General features: G+C 44.5%; 1 protein-coding gene across 1 annotated transcript; it reads left to right on the forward strand.

Annotated features, from left to right (window-relative positions):
* Window positions 1–561: 561 nt before the first annotated feature.
* RPL15 (ribosomal protein L15) lies at window positions 562–12,893 on the forward strand. The gene is made up of 4 exons (XM_073630237.1): window positions 562–670; window positions 5,333–5,515; window positions 8,862–8,998; window positions 12,535–12,893. Exons 2-4 carry the CDS (start codon window positions 5,344–5,346, stop codon window positions 12,838–12,840), a joined length of 615 nt encoding a protein of 204 aa, XP_073486338.1. The 5' UTR covers window positions 562–670; window positions 5,333–5,343; the 3' UTR covers window positions 12,841–12,893.
* The last annotated feature ends 3,409 nt before the right edge of the window (window positions 12,894–16,302 follow it).

Raw genomic sequence — 16,302 nt, forward strand, 5'->3', positions numbered from 1 at the left:
ATAAATGTGGTTTGTCAGTCCAATGTGTAGTAGGTGTAGCGTCACATATGGCGACCCATCACATTTGGCTACCTGATGCACTGCGCATGCGCGACGCCGCCATATGCGTTCCAACACTGTGGCAATCTATGCTTGCGCAGAATTTTATGGCCACACCCCTGAGTCCAGGTTCAAGCCCCACCATCCAAGTGGACATAAGAGTTAGATTATAATTATGCCGAGCGAGGCCATGCCTGAAGCGTGACGAGTGGCCCTGTGCAAAGTGGTCTTACAACAGTGTTGGAACGCATATGGCGGCGTTGCACATGCGCACTCCAACGGGTAGCAAAATGTGATGGGTAGACGAACGTGATGTGACATAGGAATCCACCATATAGGCGAATACTCAATACACCTGTGTGCACAAGTCCTTACTCTAGTGCTGTGTGAGGTTCTCTCCTCATACAAAGACTGCCGTGCTAGGCTCTCCCGGGAAATATGAAATTATCCCCAAACTTCTCTAATCCTCACAGCCCCATTTCCACCGAGATACTTCCTCAAGCCTCATCACTGCCCCGCACTACATTTCCCAGCAGCCTCTCCTCCCAACCCGGAAGTGCTCTGTGCGCCCTGCTCATCATAAGGCATTCTGGGTAACGCGCTCCTTCCTTTCCGGCTACCGAGCTATCAGGTAATGGAGGTTTCCTGTGTGGGGTGGAACAAGGCTCCCAATCCATGTCCATCCTCCCTTCTCCCCCGGAGCTTCGGCCACGTCGGTGTAGGAATGTGTTCCCAGCCATGGCCCCTTCCCGATGGGTGATTCCTGCCCGGGTGTCCGGACTCGTGAAGGCCGCCCGGTCAAGGCCTGTCAGTGTGCGGGGTCCAGGCCGTCTATGTGTGTCAGTGTGCGCAGTCTGAGCCCCGCTCCAGGCTCTGTGTGTCAGTGTGCGGGACTTCAACTCAGCACCCTTCAGTGTTCTGGGGGGAGCTCCTTGTATGCGGTGCTGTTGGACTGATGTTCTATAGGGCGAAGTGTGTGGAGGAGAGGCTGAAGCACTATACCGAGGGCTGTATATGGGATGATTGTGGACTGGTGGCTGTATATGGGATGATTGTGGACTGGTGGCTGTATATGGGATGATTGTGGACTGGTGGCTGTATATGGGATGATTGTGGACTGGTGGCTGTATATATGGGATGATTGTGGACTGGTGGCTGTATATATGGGATGATTGTGGACTGGTGGCTGTATATATGGGATGATTGTGGACTGGTGGCTGTATATATGGGATGATTGTGAACTGGTGGCTGTATATGGGATGATTGTGAACTGGTGGCTGTATATGGGATGATTGTGGACTGGTGGCTGTATATGGGATGATTGTGAACTGGTGGCTGTATATGGGATGATTGTGAACTGGTGGCTGTATATGGGATGATTGTGGACTGGTGGCTGTATATGGGATGATTGTGGACTGGTGGCTGTATATATGGGATGATTGTGGACTGGTGGCTGTATATATGGGATGATTGTGGACTGGTGGCTGTATATATGGGATGATTGTGGACTGGTGGCTGTATATATGGGATGATTGTGGACTGGTGGCTGTATATATGGGATGATTGTGGACTGGTGGCTGTATATATGGGATGATTGTGGACTGGTGGCTGTATATATGGGATGATTGTGGACTGGTGGCTGTATATATGGGATGATTGTGGACTGGTGGCTGTATATATGGGATGATTGTGGACTGGTGGCTGTATATATGGGATGATTGTGGACTGGTGGCTGTATATATGGGATGATTGTGGACTGGTGGCTGTATATATGGGATGATTGTGGACTGGTGGCTGTATATATGGGATGATTGTGGACTGGTGGCTGTATATATGGGATGATTGTGGACTGGTGGCTGTATATATGGGATGATTGTGGACTGGTGGCTGTATATATGGGATGATTGTGGACTGGTGGCTGTATATATGGGATGATTGATGGCCGGTGTGAACATCAGGATTGGCATGGTGTGTGTTTTGTGTGTTGCAGTCCTGATCCATCTAATGGTCTTCTGTAGTCTATCATGTGTGATATTTGCATACAGAGTAACTTTCTGTGCTGATGTCCTTTAAGCAGTCACACAGATTGCATTCTGACAAGATCTATACTTTTTAGATTCTTTGCACATGGGGTGTCTAGTCTCTGCATCCAGTCTTGGCATTTTAGTGTACCCGGGTGGCACAGGTACAGCATCCAGCCCCACAGGATGTCAGTCATCTTGTGCCTGGACCCAGTGGTTCTTGTATTTGGGGGCCCAATGTGTATAGGTATGCATGCACACTTTCATCCCTGACCACATGGGGGGGCTCTAAAGTGAGTGCTACTTGGCTCAGCCACAGTGTATATCCGCCTGTAGTAGACTGACAGGCAGCAGGACTGGATGCAGTTCCTGTGCATCCTGGCTGCACTAAAGTGATTAGATGCCGTGGTGCAACTGGCCTTAGGAAGTAGCGGCATGTACGCAGCCAGACCTGACCATAGACGAGCATCATGCCCTTAAAGCGGAGAGTTCCACCCAAAGATTGAGCTTCCGCTGATCGGATTCCCCCCCCTTCGGTGTCACATTTGGCACCTTTCAGGGGGGAGCATATACCTGTTTGCTCCCCCCCCCGGAGACACACAGATCCCAGAAGACAGCAGGAACTAGTGAGGATGCACAGCGCTACTCGCGCATGCGCAGTAGGGAACTAGGCTGTGAAGCCCCAAGGCTTCACTTCCTGATTCCCTTACCGAAGATGGCGGTGCTTCCACCCAAGGGACAGATCGGGTGAGGACATCCTGGGCACCCTGGACAGGTAAGTGTCCATATTTTAAAAGTAAGTAGCTGCAGTATTTGTAGCTGCTGACTTTAAAAAAATTTCAGCGGAACTCCGCTTTAAAAAGGAAGTAAACTTCCCTCTAATGTTTGTACCTATAGGTAAGGCTTTAGTAGATTTATACTACGTCGAATGCATCATCGGCGCATGCATTTTGAAGGAACAGCTGCCTGTGCCATTTCTTCAGAAGTCAGTGCCTTGCGCGGGAGTGACATCATGTAGCTTCGGCCAGTCGCACAGCTGGGGTCTGCGGACCCCGGAAGGAAGACCGGCAAAGATGCGAGCGAGGACGACGAGGGCTTTGTTTGCAGGAAAGTGTCACAATGTGCTAGTATGCGATGCTTACTAGCACATTATGCCTTTACTTTGCAGGTAAGAAAAAAAGCGTTTTATTTCCTCTTTAAGCCCCTGGTCACACCAAACACAACATTGAAATTGTACTGCTTCAATGGAAGTAGCACCATTTCAAAGTACTACTTCAGGTGCTACTTGGAAAACATCTGTCATTTCATGCACAGATGTCTATGCAAGTTGTACCTGAACTTGCAAAAAGGTAGTGCAAGAACTACCTTCAAAATTGGTGCCATTCCGATGGAATTAGTCGCACCGATTTGACCACTTCCATTGCGGGCAATAGGATGCGACTAGTCAGTAATCATGTCATAGATTGTAAGCTCTAAAGAGGGACCTCTGATTCTTCCTGTATTGAATGTAGCTATTGAAGTGCTGTGCAAACTGTTGGCACTATATAAATTGTGAATAATAATCTGTTTCTCCATGTTGGCATGCAGACCAGGCTGGCAGTAAAAATAAAAAATAAAAAATTGGCAGACAAATGTGAAGCAGTATAGTGAATATTTAACATCTGTTATATCACACCAGTCACAAAGCAGGTATTTTAAAGAGGAACTTCACCCTCCATGTTCTAAATATCAGCTTATGCTGAAGTAAAATACAAGCCCAGTAGACCCAGTATAGTCCTCTGTCACCTCCAATGTCCTGCTGGAGGACTTGTCCTACATCTCCATCTACTTTGTCACAGGGAGCCGGCTGCCTCTTTTGGTTCCTGCAGCTGGCACCCCAGTGATCAACTCAGAGTAGATCTCACACATGCACACAGAGATCTGGCACTGTCTGTCTTCTATGAATGGAGGATACATGGGATATGTAGGTATATGGATTGGTGGAAATGTTCACTCTGAGTGAAGGAACACAGCACCCCTGGCATTTGTTGGGGTTTGTCCTAATTTCTGTTATGGCCCTTTTTCTGGATAGCTTGGTCGGCATGTATAAATAAACATCAGTGGAAAAATGACTGTTGCCATGACATGTACCAATCACCAGCAGCCATCAGAATATTTCTGTCCTGGTCCTCATAACCTCCCTGGCGGTATGATTATTTCGGATTTTAGGTGCTGAAAGCGGTACCATTATTTTGCATGGAAATTTGGCGTTTTATATTGTAGGTCTGTAAATCTTAACAATAACACACTTAAATCTGTCCAAACCAGAGTCTAGTAGATATCCCGGGTATGATAAAGTTTGAAACACAAAAACATAAATTATAATATAATAAATAAAAATAAATAATTAAAAAAAATAAAAAAAAATAGTAATAAAATAAATTTCCCCACAATTCACTATCGCTCAATTCTGCAAGTGTTCTAATTTATTATCGCTGTTTTCTAGCTGGTCTAAAGCCACTTTTGACGTAAAGGGACACTTTTTGGTTGCTATGGACAATCTCCAGTTTTCAGGCAGAAAGAACAGTGTATATCATGTAAAACTGCATGCAGGGCATGGGCCAGAGCACTGGGGACAAAAGGGATGTGAAATCATTTCATACAGTACTGTAATCTGTAAGATTACAGTACTGTATGTGTTATGATTTTGACAGTTTTTTGAATTTGCCGCCAGGCTCCGCCCCCGTGCGTCGCGCCGCTCGCAGGGAACGGAGCCTGGCACGGAGAGGCTTCGGAGGAGGACGGAGCCCTCGGACACTGCGGGGGACATCGCAGGATCCCGGGGACAAGGTAAGTAACGCCGCCCCAGGATCCTGCAATGCGATCCCGAGTGTGGCTCGGGGTTACCGCTAATGGTACTGAATTTTAACCCCGAGCCACACTCGGGGAAAACCGCCAGGGAGGTTAATGCTAGTGTGGGTTTGTTTCTAAATGTGTTGATGTAAGCTATGTGTTGCTTCATTTGTGATGCTCCATTTGTAACCCATGCCCACTTTTTTATTTTAAAAGGTTATATATTATATATATATTTTTTTATTTTTTTCTCCTAGCCCACATTTGAATCTGCTCAATTATGCCTTATTTTATTAGCTGTCAAATTGAAGATAAAATGTTAGCCTGCCACTAGTAAGATTTGTATATGTAATGTTTGAAGTTTGCTACTGTAGTTGTAAATCTTGGATCTATTTTTGTAATGTAATTTATGACTAATGTCAATGTTAATCTTTTTTCAGCATAAGCCAGCATGGGTGCCTACAAGTACATGCAAGAGCTATGGAGGAAGAAGCAGTCAGATGTGATGCGATTTCTCCTGCGTGTCCGCTGCTGGCAATATCGCCAACTGTCTTCTCTCCATCGGGCACCACGTCCTACTCGTCCAGACAAAGCTCGAAGATTGGGCTACAAGGCCAAGCAAGGTGTTTGCTCATATAAGTTATCTTCATGATTGTTTAGAAGTGTATAAGAGGGGGTCGAGATTGATACAGGTTCATGGTTTAGGCTCAGTTCACACCTAAACCAGCCACGGATCGCACAGCAACGCTGTCTGTCTTTGTTCTCTGTTTCAGGGACCGATCAGGGCAGAATGTTTGCTTCAATTCGTCCCTGAAACGGAGCCAAAGACGCACAGCGTTTCTGTGCAGTGCTCTCCGCAGCCACAACGGAAATATGTGAACCGGCTCCATAGGGAGCCAGTCACATTCTCCTGCTATGCGAATTAGATGCGGGGAAACCTGCATCTAATTCGCATAGGTGTGAACCCGGGCTTAAAAACTGTCACTTGCCCATTCAGGTGGCAGTGCCTCAGGTTTGCATCAGTAAACATGTGAAAGTGCAGATAAATAGGTGCTTTGTATTACAGAAAGTTGGTGTAGACTCCTCATATCAATAAGGGACACTATTTACACTTTGGTGTATGCTCTAGTGGTGGGTTAATGCAACCTTGTTAAGAACATTAAATTGGCAAAAGAAATTCCTACAAACGTCCTATTTAAAACGCAGTGAAACCTTCCTTTTAAAGTCTGTTCAGAAACTGATTTCTGGGAGTGTCGATCTCTGTGTCCACTACTGTACTCAGTGGTTCCTCTACCTCACTGCTGTGTCCTGTTTCTGTACAGACTTTTCACGAAATGTTCTCAAAGTCTAGGTTCACATCTATGTGGCTGCGCTTGATGCATTTTTTCAGGCACATTTTGCAGTGCATTTTGCTTTTTTGTTTTTGCATGCAGTTTTAATGAATTTTGTTTTTGTTTTTTTTTTTCTTTAAACACACTGTATATAGTTGGTTGCTAAGGGAGGGGGCTGTGAAGCCAGCTGCTGGGTCCTTAACCACTTGCTAACTGGGCGCTTAAACCCCCCTCCTGCCCAGACTAATTTTCAGCTTTCAGCGCTGAAGCACTTTGACTGACAATTGTGCGATCATACAACACTGTATCCAAATAAATTTTTTTCCCCATAAATAAAGCTTTCTTTTGGTGGTATTTAATCACAGCTGGGATTTCTATTTTTTGCTAAACAAAAAAAGATGGAAAATTTTGAAAAAAAAAAAATCATATTTCATAGTTATAAAATTTAGCAACAGGTAGTTTTTCTCCTTCATTGATATGCACTGATGAGGCGGCACTGGTGGGCACTGATAGGCTGCATTGATGCGCATGGATAGGTACAGATAAGGCGGCACTGATGGGCACTGATAGGTACCACTGGGTGGCACTGAGGCACTAATGGGTGGCGCTGGTGGGCACTGGTAGGCGGCACTGCTGCCTATTGCTAGGTGGCACTGGCAGGGGGCACAGGTGGGCACTGAGGATATGCAGCAGCTCGCTGTGAGGGACTGATGTCCCTCTCACGGCTGCCGGTGATCGGCTTTCTTTTCCTCACACTGTCAGCGCGAGGAGAAAAAATAGCCGATTACTGGCTCTGTTGACATCACATGATCAGCTGTCATTGGCTGACAGCTGATCACGTGTTAAGGGGTCGGGATCGACCCCTTACTCCTATCAGGCGAGTCTCATAGACTTGCTGATCACAGCGCGCGTTTTGCAGGGGGCGCGCAGGCCACTCTTGCATGGGACGACGTCAATGGACGTAGTCCCAGCAAAGCAGGTCCGCGCTGTAGCCATTATTCGGCTATAGCGCGGATCTCAAGTGGTTAACAACCGATGAGTCATCAGCTGTCGGAATTTCCCGCTGACAGCTGAATGTAATATCCCAGGCCCTTCTGGTCTAGTATGGATTTGGAGGGGTGTCCCAGCCCCCACCTAAAATCCATACCAGGACCTGGGGGCCATATTATGTTAGGCCCCCCTGCCCGATAACCATTGGCCAGGGCTGTCGGGCAGAGGCCCTTGTCCCCATCAGCATGGGGGCAAGGTGCTTTTTTTTTTTTTTTTTTTTTTCTTCCTTATTCATCAGTTAAGGACGCTGTGGCCGGCTTCCTGGCCCCCCTTTGGCAACCAGCTATATACAGAGTTTTAAACAGAGAAACAAGCACAAAACACATCAAATCGCATCAAACACTTGCATTTCTTGTGCGATTCCATTGAAGTCTTTTACACTCAAAACATGGAAAATAAGTCCCTGATCCCTTCTAAAAACGCACCAGCCGCAAAACGCATAGATGTTAACGTGTACCATAGGAAACAATGTTAAATTGACTGTAGTGCGTTTCTGAAAAACGCATAGGTGTGAACCTAGTGTAAAATAGTGTTTGGCAGTGCAGGCAGCAGGTGACTATTTACTTTTGCAGGGAAGGCTTTTTGACCAGATATTTTATAAACCATGTTTTTTCAGTATAGCTATACACTTTTTTTTTTAACGCTAGCCATAGATTATGTGATTTTTTTCTTTCCTGCAGCAACTAGTTGCAAGAAAGCAAATTTTCAATTTTATTATTTTTATCCCCCCCATCAATCCCTCCCGTAGAGCTTTTGTGTTCTCTCGGCAGGTGTGTGTGGGGAGCTGTTCCTGATGGGAGAACAGTGATTATTCCTAGCGGCTATAGCCGATGTCAATTGCATGGTAAGAATGATATGCTGGTTGTATCAAGTTGACCCAATCAGCTGGTCCCTTCTGAACCAACTGAAGTTCTATCCATCTATGGCTGACTTAAAGCGGACCTTCAGTAATTTTTTTCCCAACTTTCCATCTATTAAATCTTCTGCCCTTGTTTTAACTTTGGATAGTATAACATTTTTTTTTCTGGCAGTAAATGCCTTATACAGCCCACTTTCTGTTTCTTGTCTGGTCATTAGCCTAGTCTTATGACATCATGCACAGCTCTCACACTCGTGAGTTTGCCAGGAAGGGAGGGGGGGATTCGTCATAAGAGAGCTAATGAGAGCTGCAGGGCTGGAGGTGTGTGTGTCTGTTTAAATCCAGGTAGTGAACAGGCAGCAGCTTCAGCTGCCCACAGTTAAAATGGATGCAGCCAGACTTGGTGGAGGGAGCTTTCTGCAGCATATTTGGCAAGTACAGAATCGCAGTATATATAAAATATCCAAAGTGGTTGGAGGAAAGCTTCAGAATGGCAAAGATCTTTTTATTACAGATTATGTGAGCAGACTGCAGATTCCTCTTTAATTGTTACAGGTACTAGTTCTCAGTACAATATGGTTTAGAAAGTTGCTGGTAAGTGATGTACAACAGCAAGGCCAGTTCAGGCGTTCAGCCACATGAAGGGATTGCATTTTCCTGCCTGAATATCAGATGTAGCATCTTGGCAAAGGGCTGGACTTTATACTTTTTAATTTTCTTTCATAAAAGGGTATGTCATCTACCGTATCAGAGTTCGCCGTGGTGGACGTAAGCGTCCTGTGCCCAAGGGTGCAACATATGGTAAACCTGTGCACCATGGTGTGAACCAGATCAAGTTTGCTCGCAGCCTGCAATCTGTTGCTGAGGTATGTTGGAACTTTAACATTCGTTTCAGAGCTTAAAATCTGTTTTCCATTGGTAACGGACTTTTCTACTGATGTGTTTTTTATTTATTTTTTTTTTTTTTTACATCTATTGAATATCTTTTATAGTGTTTTGATCCATACTTAATAGCACTGCTATAGTATGCTCTGTGTACTATTTTTACCCTGCTAACTTTGACCTTTAATGTACCGAAGTGACAGATATATTACATCTGTGGAAATCTCTCCTTTTAGGCAACTAGGATAGCTAAAGCCTAGTATACGCTTCGATTGTAAACTCTAACAAGCAGGGGCCTCTGATTTCTCCTGTATTGAATTGTAACTGTATTGTCTGCCCTAACATAAAGACATAAAGTGCTGCGCAAACCTTTGAACGTATCCACCTTGAATGTGCGGATAGGGGGAATTGTTTTTTTTTTTTTTTTTTTTCCCCTCATCCAAACCTGCCAGGTAAACCAAGAAAACAAAATCCTCCTATGGGCTGCTTTAGATTTAGATGTTCCCTGTCCACATTGGCTAACTTGTTTAGAGCAAGGAATGACTAATCCCTCTGACACATGGCAGTAAAATCCTGACCGCTCTAATTCTTCTCAACTCTAAGGTTGAGTTCACACTGATGTGGCCGCGGGTCACAGCATGGAATCTGGTGCGTCCCTGTACACAGATTCAGGTGTGAATTGGGTCCTAATTTTTGCCTGAATTTGCACCTGAAATGGAGCCAAAGATGCACATGACCCTTCCGAACCGCAGCCTCCCTGGAGCTGTGTGAACCAGCTCCATTGCGAGCCGGTCACACTCTCCTGTCATGTGAATTGGATGAGGGCAAACACGCATACAAATCGCACCAGTCGGCAATAAAGCGCCGATAGTTTTAGAGGCTTTTTCCAGCTGCTATTCGGCTCCCCTGCTAGCGGTCGCATAAAGGGTTAAAAGCGCCGCTGACCATTGATTTCAATGGACAGGGACGCTTTAGGAGCGGTGCATACACTGCTCCTAAAGCACCTCAAAGATGCTTGCAGGACTTCTTTTTTTTTTTTACGTCCTGCCAGCGCAGCGCCCCGGTGTGAAAGCACACAGACTTTCACACTAGGATTGCAAATGAGGCATTTTTCAGGTGCTATTTTTAGCGCTAAAGCACCTGAAAAATTCCTCCCAGTGTGAAAGGGGTCTAAAACTAAATTTGGCTTTCAGTTCTACGTTAAATCATGAAATGGGTTTCAAACGGGTTTCATTGAGCGCTGTAGCTGCATTTACTGAAGTAATTCAACCTCATAGGCCAGGGGTCTTCAAACCTAAACAAAAAAAGGGCCATTTTACTGTCCTCCAGACTTTTAATTGGTCGGACTGTGGCCGGTGATTAGAAAATGTCCTGGTGTCAATGGAAGTAAAGAATGCCCCATCATTGGTGTCGGTGGGAGGAATAGTGCTGCGTTGGCATTGGGAAGGAATAGTGTCCCATCATTGGTGTCGGTGTGAAGTGCCTCATTGTTGGGGCTCAGTGGTAGGAGTAAGTGCCCTATTGTTGCTATCAGTGACAGGAATTATGCCCCATTGTTAGTGTAGAAGGAATAGTCTTGTATCAGTTGGTGAAATGGTGTCCCAAGGACTTTGATATAGGCAAACAAAAGGCCACATCGGGCCCCCGGCCTGCAGTTTGCAGACCACTGTCATAGAGCATAACAAACTTGAGTTTCTCTCAGTTTCCGACAGATGAAAAATACCTAAATGGAGTACTACTCGGTTTTTGCTTTTCAGAAAATAAGTGAGAAACCTTAGATTTTAATGTTTGACATTGTGAAGATTTCTTAAATAGCTACAGAGATAAATGAAGTTTTTACTGTTCAGAATATCTCAAAACGCTAATGTGCATAGTCTGGACACAGGTTCACTTTAAGAGCAAATTCATACTGTGGGTTTTGTTAACAGGCGTTGTTACTGCAACCCATTCATTTTGAATGGACCCTCTAGGCAATGCCAACAGTCAAGGCCAAATGCCCAATATAGTCGTATTGGATCTGTACTGGGCAGGTGTTATTCATAATTTAGTTTTTCTTTTTCAGATACTGTATTGTTTAGTGTTGAGGGTTTCAGTTTTTCCTAATCTGTTTTTCCTTTACCTTACTCATGGCTAGTTTGAGGGTAGTTTACAACTTAATACTGGTAAAGAAATATATTGCTCAAAATACTTGAGGCTTGTATTATGTGAGCAGAAGGGTGACCTGAAATGGTACGTGACTATTCATGTTATACAGGAATGCCTTCATAAAACTTTAGGATCCCTAATGGTTCACTTTAATTCAGTGGTTCTCAACCTGGGGGTCGGGACACCCTTGGGGGTCAAATTATGACTTGCCAGGGGCCACCGAATCCTGGACTTTTCCTGAAGCCCACATTGCTCTCCCAGTCTTTTTGCGGCCGCCCAGCAGGGCTGTCCCCGGAGCCTGTTTCCACCCAGCTTGGCTGTTCCTGGAGCCCGTGGCTGCCCACTCAGCCTCTTCGCAGCCGCCCATTCAGTTCACGGCATGGCTGGGGGACAGAGACTAGAGGTCAGCTGACTGGTGAGGAATGTGAAGTAGGAGGGGCTGGAGGAGACCCTATCTCCTGATTTCAGCATAGGTGTCACTGTTACGAGACACCACAAAGTTGGAGACACAGTGAGTAACACTACCTGTGATTAAAGTTGCCATTAAAAGTCCCCACTACAGTTCTCAGATCAGCAGATGAGCTTGATCAAGAGCACCTAAGTTGGCTGATCAGAACTCCGCCACGCATCCGAACTCCCCACCAGCACTGCCACTTATCCCAACTACCCGCCAGCAATGCCTCTCATCCCATTCCCACCAAGTAGTAAGAGAAGGAATAAAAATAGAGAATACATGGAAGGGGGAGGAACAAAGAAAAAGGGAGAGAAAAAATAAAAAGAACAAGAAAGATGGCTAGAGAGAGGGATGGGGAAAAAACAAGAAATTAGGATAGAGAAAGAAAGGAGAACAAAGAGTGGTACATCCTAAAATGTACCATAAGGGGTTTCAATATTGTACGAGTGGAAGGGACTCGGGGAGCGCTAAATGTTCATTAGGGGCGCAAATTACTTGTCTTGCCTTGGGTGCTGACAACCCACACTACGAAAATAATTTCACTGTTAGGGGTCCCCACAACTTGGGAAATTTTATCAAGAGGTCACGGCACTAAGGTTGAGAACCACTGACTTAATTCCTTCCAGTAGATTTTAGGCAGAAGTGATTTTTAGGCATGCTAACCCTACATACAAAAGGGGTTAATAATGAACTCTGGAGTGCTGTACATATAATTTCTAAAAGCACCAACCCAAACACCAACATAATCGCACACATAGGTTGGACTTGATGGACTTGTGTCTTTTTTCAACCTCACCTACTATGTAACTATGTGAAGTTGTGTTGTGAACAGTAACCTATCTAATGTAGCTTAAATAGGTTTGTTTTTCTCCTTAGTCCGGTAAGCATAATGCACATACTGAATTTCCCCTTTCTTTTCAGGAGCGTGCTGGCCGTCACTGTGGAGGACTGAGAGTCCTTAACTCCTACTGGGTTGGTGAAGACTCCACTTACAAGTTCTTTGAGATCATCCTCATTGACACTTTCCACAAGGCCATCAGACGCAATCCAGACACCCAATGGATCACAAAAGCTGTGCACAAACACAGGGAGATGCGTGGGCTGACATCCGCTGGCAAAAAGAGCCGTGGTCTTGGCAAAGGTCACAAGTTCCATCTTACCATTGGTGGCTCACGTCGTGCTGCCTGGAGAAGACGCAACACTCTTCAGCTCCACCGTTACCGCTAACTGGGATCTTACTTGTAAATTTGACATTAAAATAAAGTTGTTTTTGGACAATATCTTGTCAGTCTGTTTTTGGCAGCATTATTTTGATGGTAATGTTGGGTGGTCAAAGCATTTTTGCTAATATCAGTCTAGACACTAAACTTTAAAGGTGTAAAGGCAGGACTTTTTTACTTTACTGCATTCCCTGCATTTAGGATAAGAATTCTCAGCAGTTGTATCTCACCCCCTTTTAGACTTGCCTGAGCCCAATTTCAATCTAATGCTGTGCCTGTCTGCAGCGGGGCTCCCCCCTCTCTCCTCACAGAACGGAGACGTGTGGGGCATAGCCATGCTGTGGGGTTAATTTACTAAAGCTGTGCATGGTAGCCAATCTGCTTCTAACTTCAGCTTGTTCAGTTACAAAAAAAAAAATCCTGGATACTGATTTGTTTCTATGCAGAGCTGCACCAGATTTTGTACACTCCAGTTTTAATCAGTCCCTGTGTGTCTATGGACACACAGCCCAGCTTGAGAGCAAGCCTACAGGTGCAACACCATAGGAAGCCGCTTCCTATGGGGGTGCACAGAAAAGAGGTGCAAGAGTAGCAGCAGGGGATCACAGAATAGGATGATCGGATGAGTATAACATGTCGATTTAAAACAAAAAATGTATATAACTGCTTTAATCTTTCATACAAGCCTCGCTTACAGTATAAAGGAAACGTTAAACTGCAGAGTGGAGTTGAAGGGAAGATTGCCAAGTATAATGCTTAACTGTCAATTTATGGAGTATAGTTTAGCAGGTAAAGAAATGTGATTTGTTAGATGTCAGTTGCTGGCGTATGCTTTAACAAATGAGATATATATAGATAGATAGATAGATAGATATATGAATGAACAGTCCATTTGATTAGAACAGTTTCACATTTTTACACCTGCAAATCCTTGATTTTTGTAAATGTTTTCTAAATGAATACTGTTGCATTTTTAAATAAGGCTATCAAAATGTAACAGGTGCCTTGACAGATAAAGCAGGGGAACAAGTAACAATATACCATGATCTATATATGTCACCTATGATACTGAAAATGGGTGACACACTAAAACCCTTTTTGATAATGCAGGCTTTAAAGGGGTTTTGAAGGCGGAAGGATTTTCATCTTCGTGCATGAAGATAAACACCTGTGTGCATCAGCCCTGCTAATATTTACCATTGCCCCATCTTGATCCAGCAATGTTGCAGGAGAACATCAATTGGCTGGAACTCTCCCTACTGATTGGCTGAGACACAGCCATTGGCTCCCGCTCATGTCTATCAAAGTTCGTGAGCCAATGAGGAGGGAGGGGGTGGGTCAGATCAGCAGCCCTGTGTCTAAATGGACACTCTGGTGCCACCATTGCAAGCTGCTGGTGCAAAAAAATAGTTTGTTTGGGCCAAGCTATTTAACCACTTGCCACCGTGCGGCTCTCGTTCTGGGTGGACATCATATGACGGCTTCCTAGGACACGGTGTGGCTCTTTAACCATGTGAGCGGCTGTGACCAATCAGCCGGTCACATGTAATAAAGGAGATGCCGGTAATCGGCGCTCCTCGCATCACACTGACCGTGGGAGGCAAGCTGATCAACATCTCCTTGCAGAGGCCATCTAGGAATGTAATCAGGGCACTGATCATCAGTGCCCTGATTACAGTAAAGTGCCAGCAGTGAGAGTGGCATATTCGTGCCTCCTCATCGGCACCCATCAGTGAAGGAGAAAAATTTACAAAATTTACTGAAAAACTAAATTCTTCAAAATTTTCGCTTTTTTTTTCCCCCCAAAAAAAACCCCCAGAAGTTATTAACCACTTCAGCCCTGGAAGATTTTACCCCCTTCCTGACCAGAGCACTTTTTGCGTTTCGGCACTGCGTCGCTTTAACTGACAATTGCGTGGTCGTGCAACGTTATACCCAAACAAAATTGACTTTTTTTTCCCCCACAAATAGAGCATTCTTTTGGTGGTATTTGACCACCTCCTGCTTTTTTTTTTTTTTTTTTTTTTTTTTTTTTTCCCCTCTCGTGACTGCAACATCATGGTGGACACTTTTGACACTATTTTGGGACCATTGTCATTTATACAGCGATCAGTGCTATAAAAATGCACTGATTACTGTGTAATTGACACTGGCAGGGAAGGGGTTAAACACTAGGGGGTGATCAAAGGGGTTAAGTCTGTCCTAGGGAGTGATTCTCACTGGGGGGAGGCTACCACTGACATAACAGCACTGCTCTTGATGACAGGGAACAGTAGATCTGTCATGACACAAGGCAGAACGGGGAAATGCCCTGTTTACATAAGAATCTCTCTTCTACCTCTCCACATTGCAATCGGGGCCATCTGCGAACATAGAGTTCCCGGGTCCCGCGGGCACGCTCCCAAGGCGTGCGCCCGAAAGGTGGCAAATTTAAAGGGACGTGGCGGACGGCAAGCGGTTAAATACCACCAAAAGAAAGCTCTATTTGTGTGAAGAAAATTATAAAAATCCTGCATGGTTAGTGTAGCATGACCACGCAATTGTCATTCAAAGTGTGATGGCGCTGAAAGCAAAAAATGACCTGGCCAGGAAGGGGGTGTAAGTGTCCTGTATTGAGGTGGTAAACCCAAAAGTAAACATTTACTATATTGTAGCTTACCAATTCTTAGATGTGGTGGCTGCATTGGTTTTCTTTTTTTAGGCTTGCTTTCATTTTTCACCTGGTGATCCAACCAGTAAGTGTCATGTGGTGTGGATATTCCTGCGCTACCATGATGGAAAAAAAGCCAATGTGCGTCTGGACAGCTGCATGCACCGAAAATGGGTCAGACACAAGCCCAAAATAAACAGAAATAAAGGGGGGAGGTGCTGAGCTATCCAAAACAGAAAACTGCTGTGTGTGATGTGCGTCAAAAAACTAGAAGTGTGGTGCAGGCCACTAATGGGATAATCAATTAGGCTTAGTAATTAAAACGCATAAATATGTGCAACAAACTGACACCATAATGCAATAATAGAAATAAATAATTAACTCCTGTGTAGGTGAAAATAAAAAAAAAAAAAAAAAAAAAACTTAAAATCTGTATAAGAGCAACAGTAAATATGAGTATATCCTTATATCCACTTTAGACCCCTGTCTCTCCCCCCCCCTTCCTTTTGTATTAGTTTATGGCCTTATGTTTAAATGACAGGTCGAATAGGATATTCATGTATGTAAGGGCTTATGCGGAGATCAAGTGAAGAGGCCCATTCAATTCCAATCCCGCAGAGAATATTCCAGCATACATAAATTTTTTTATATTTTTTATATATATTTTTATTAAAGTTTCAAATTACTATATTCAAATTTAATTTTAGACAATTTGTGAATCCCAATTAATGTATTTAATATTCTAGATACTGGTAGCTTACAACATATCCAGACTCCTTTTTTGTATGAACATTCCTCCTCACTGTCCGTCTGGTGAGA

Source organism: Aquarana catesbeiana, linkage group LG05 (assembly GCF_042186555.1).
Source record: "Aquarana catesbeiana isolate 2022-GZ linkage group LG05, ASM4218655v1, whole genome shotgun sequence".
NCBI classification, from domain to species: Eukaryota; Metazoa; Chordata; class Amphibia; order Anura; family Ranidae; genus Aquarana; species Aquarana catesbeiana.

Coding starts and splice junctions, on each gene's coding strand:
- RPL15 (XM_073630237.1), top strand. CDS start 5,344: ATGGGTGCCTACAAGTACATGCAAGAGCTATGGAGGAAGAAGCAGTCA. Junction 5,516..8,861: donor GGGCTACAAGGCCAAGCAAG/GTGTTTGCTCAT, acceptor CTTTCATAAAAG/GGTATGTCATCTACCGTATC. Junction 8,999..12,534: donor GCCTGCAATCTGTTGCTGAG/GTATGTTGGAAC, acceptor CTTTCTTTTCAG/GAGCGTGCTGGCCGTCACTG.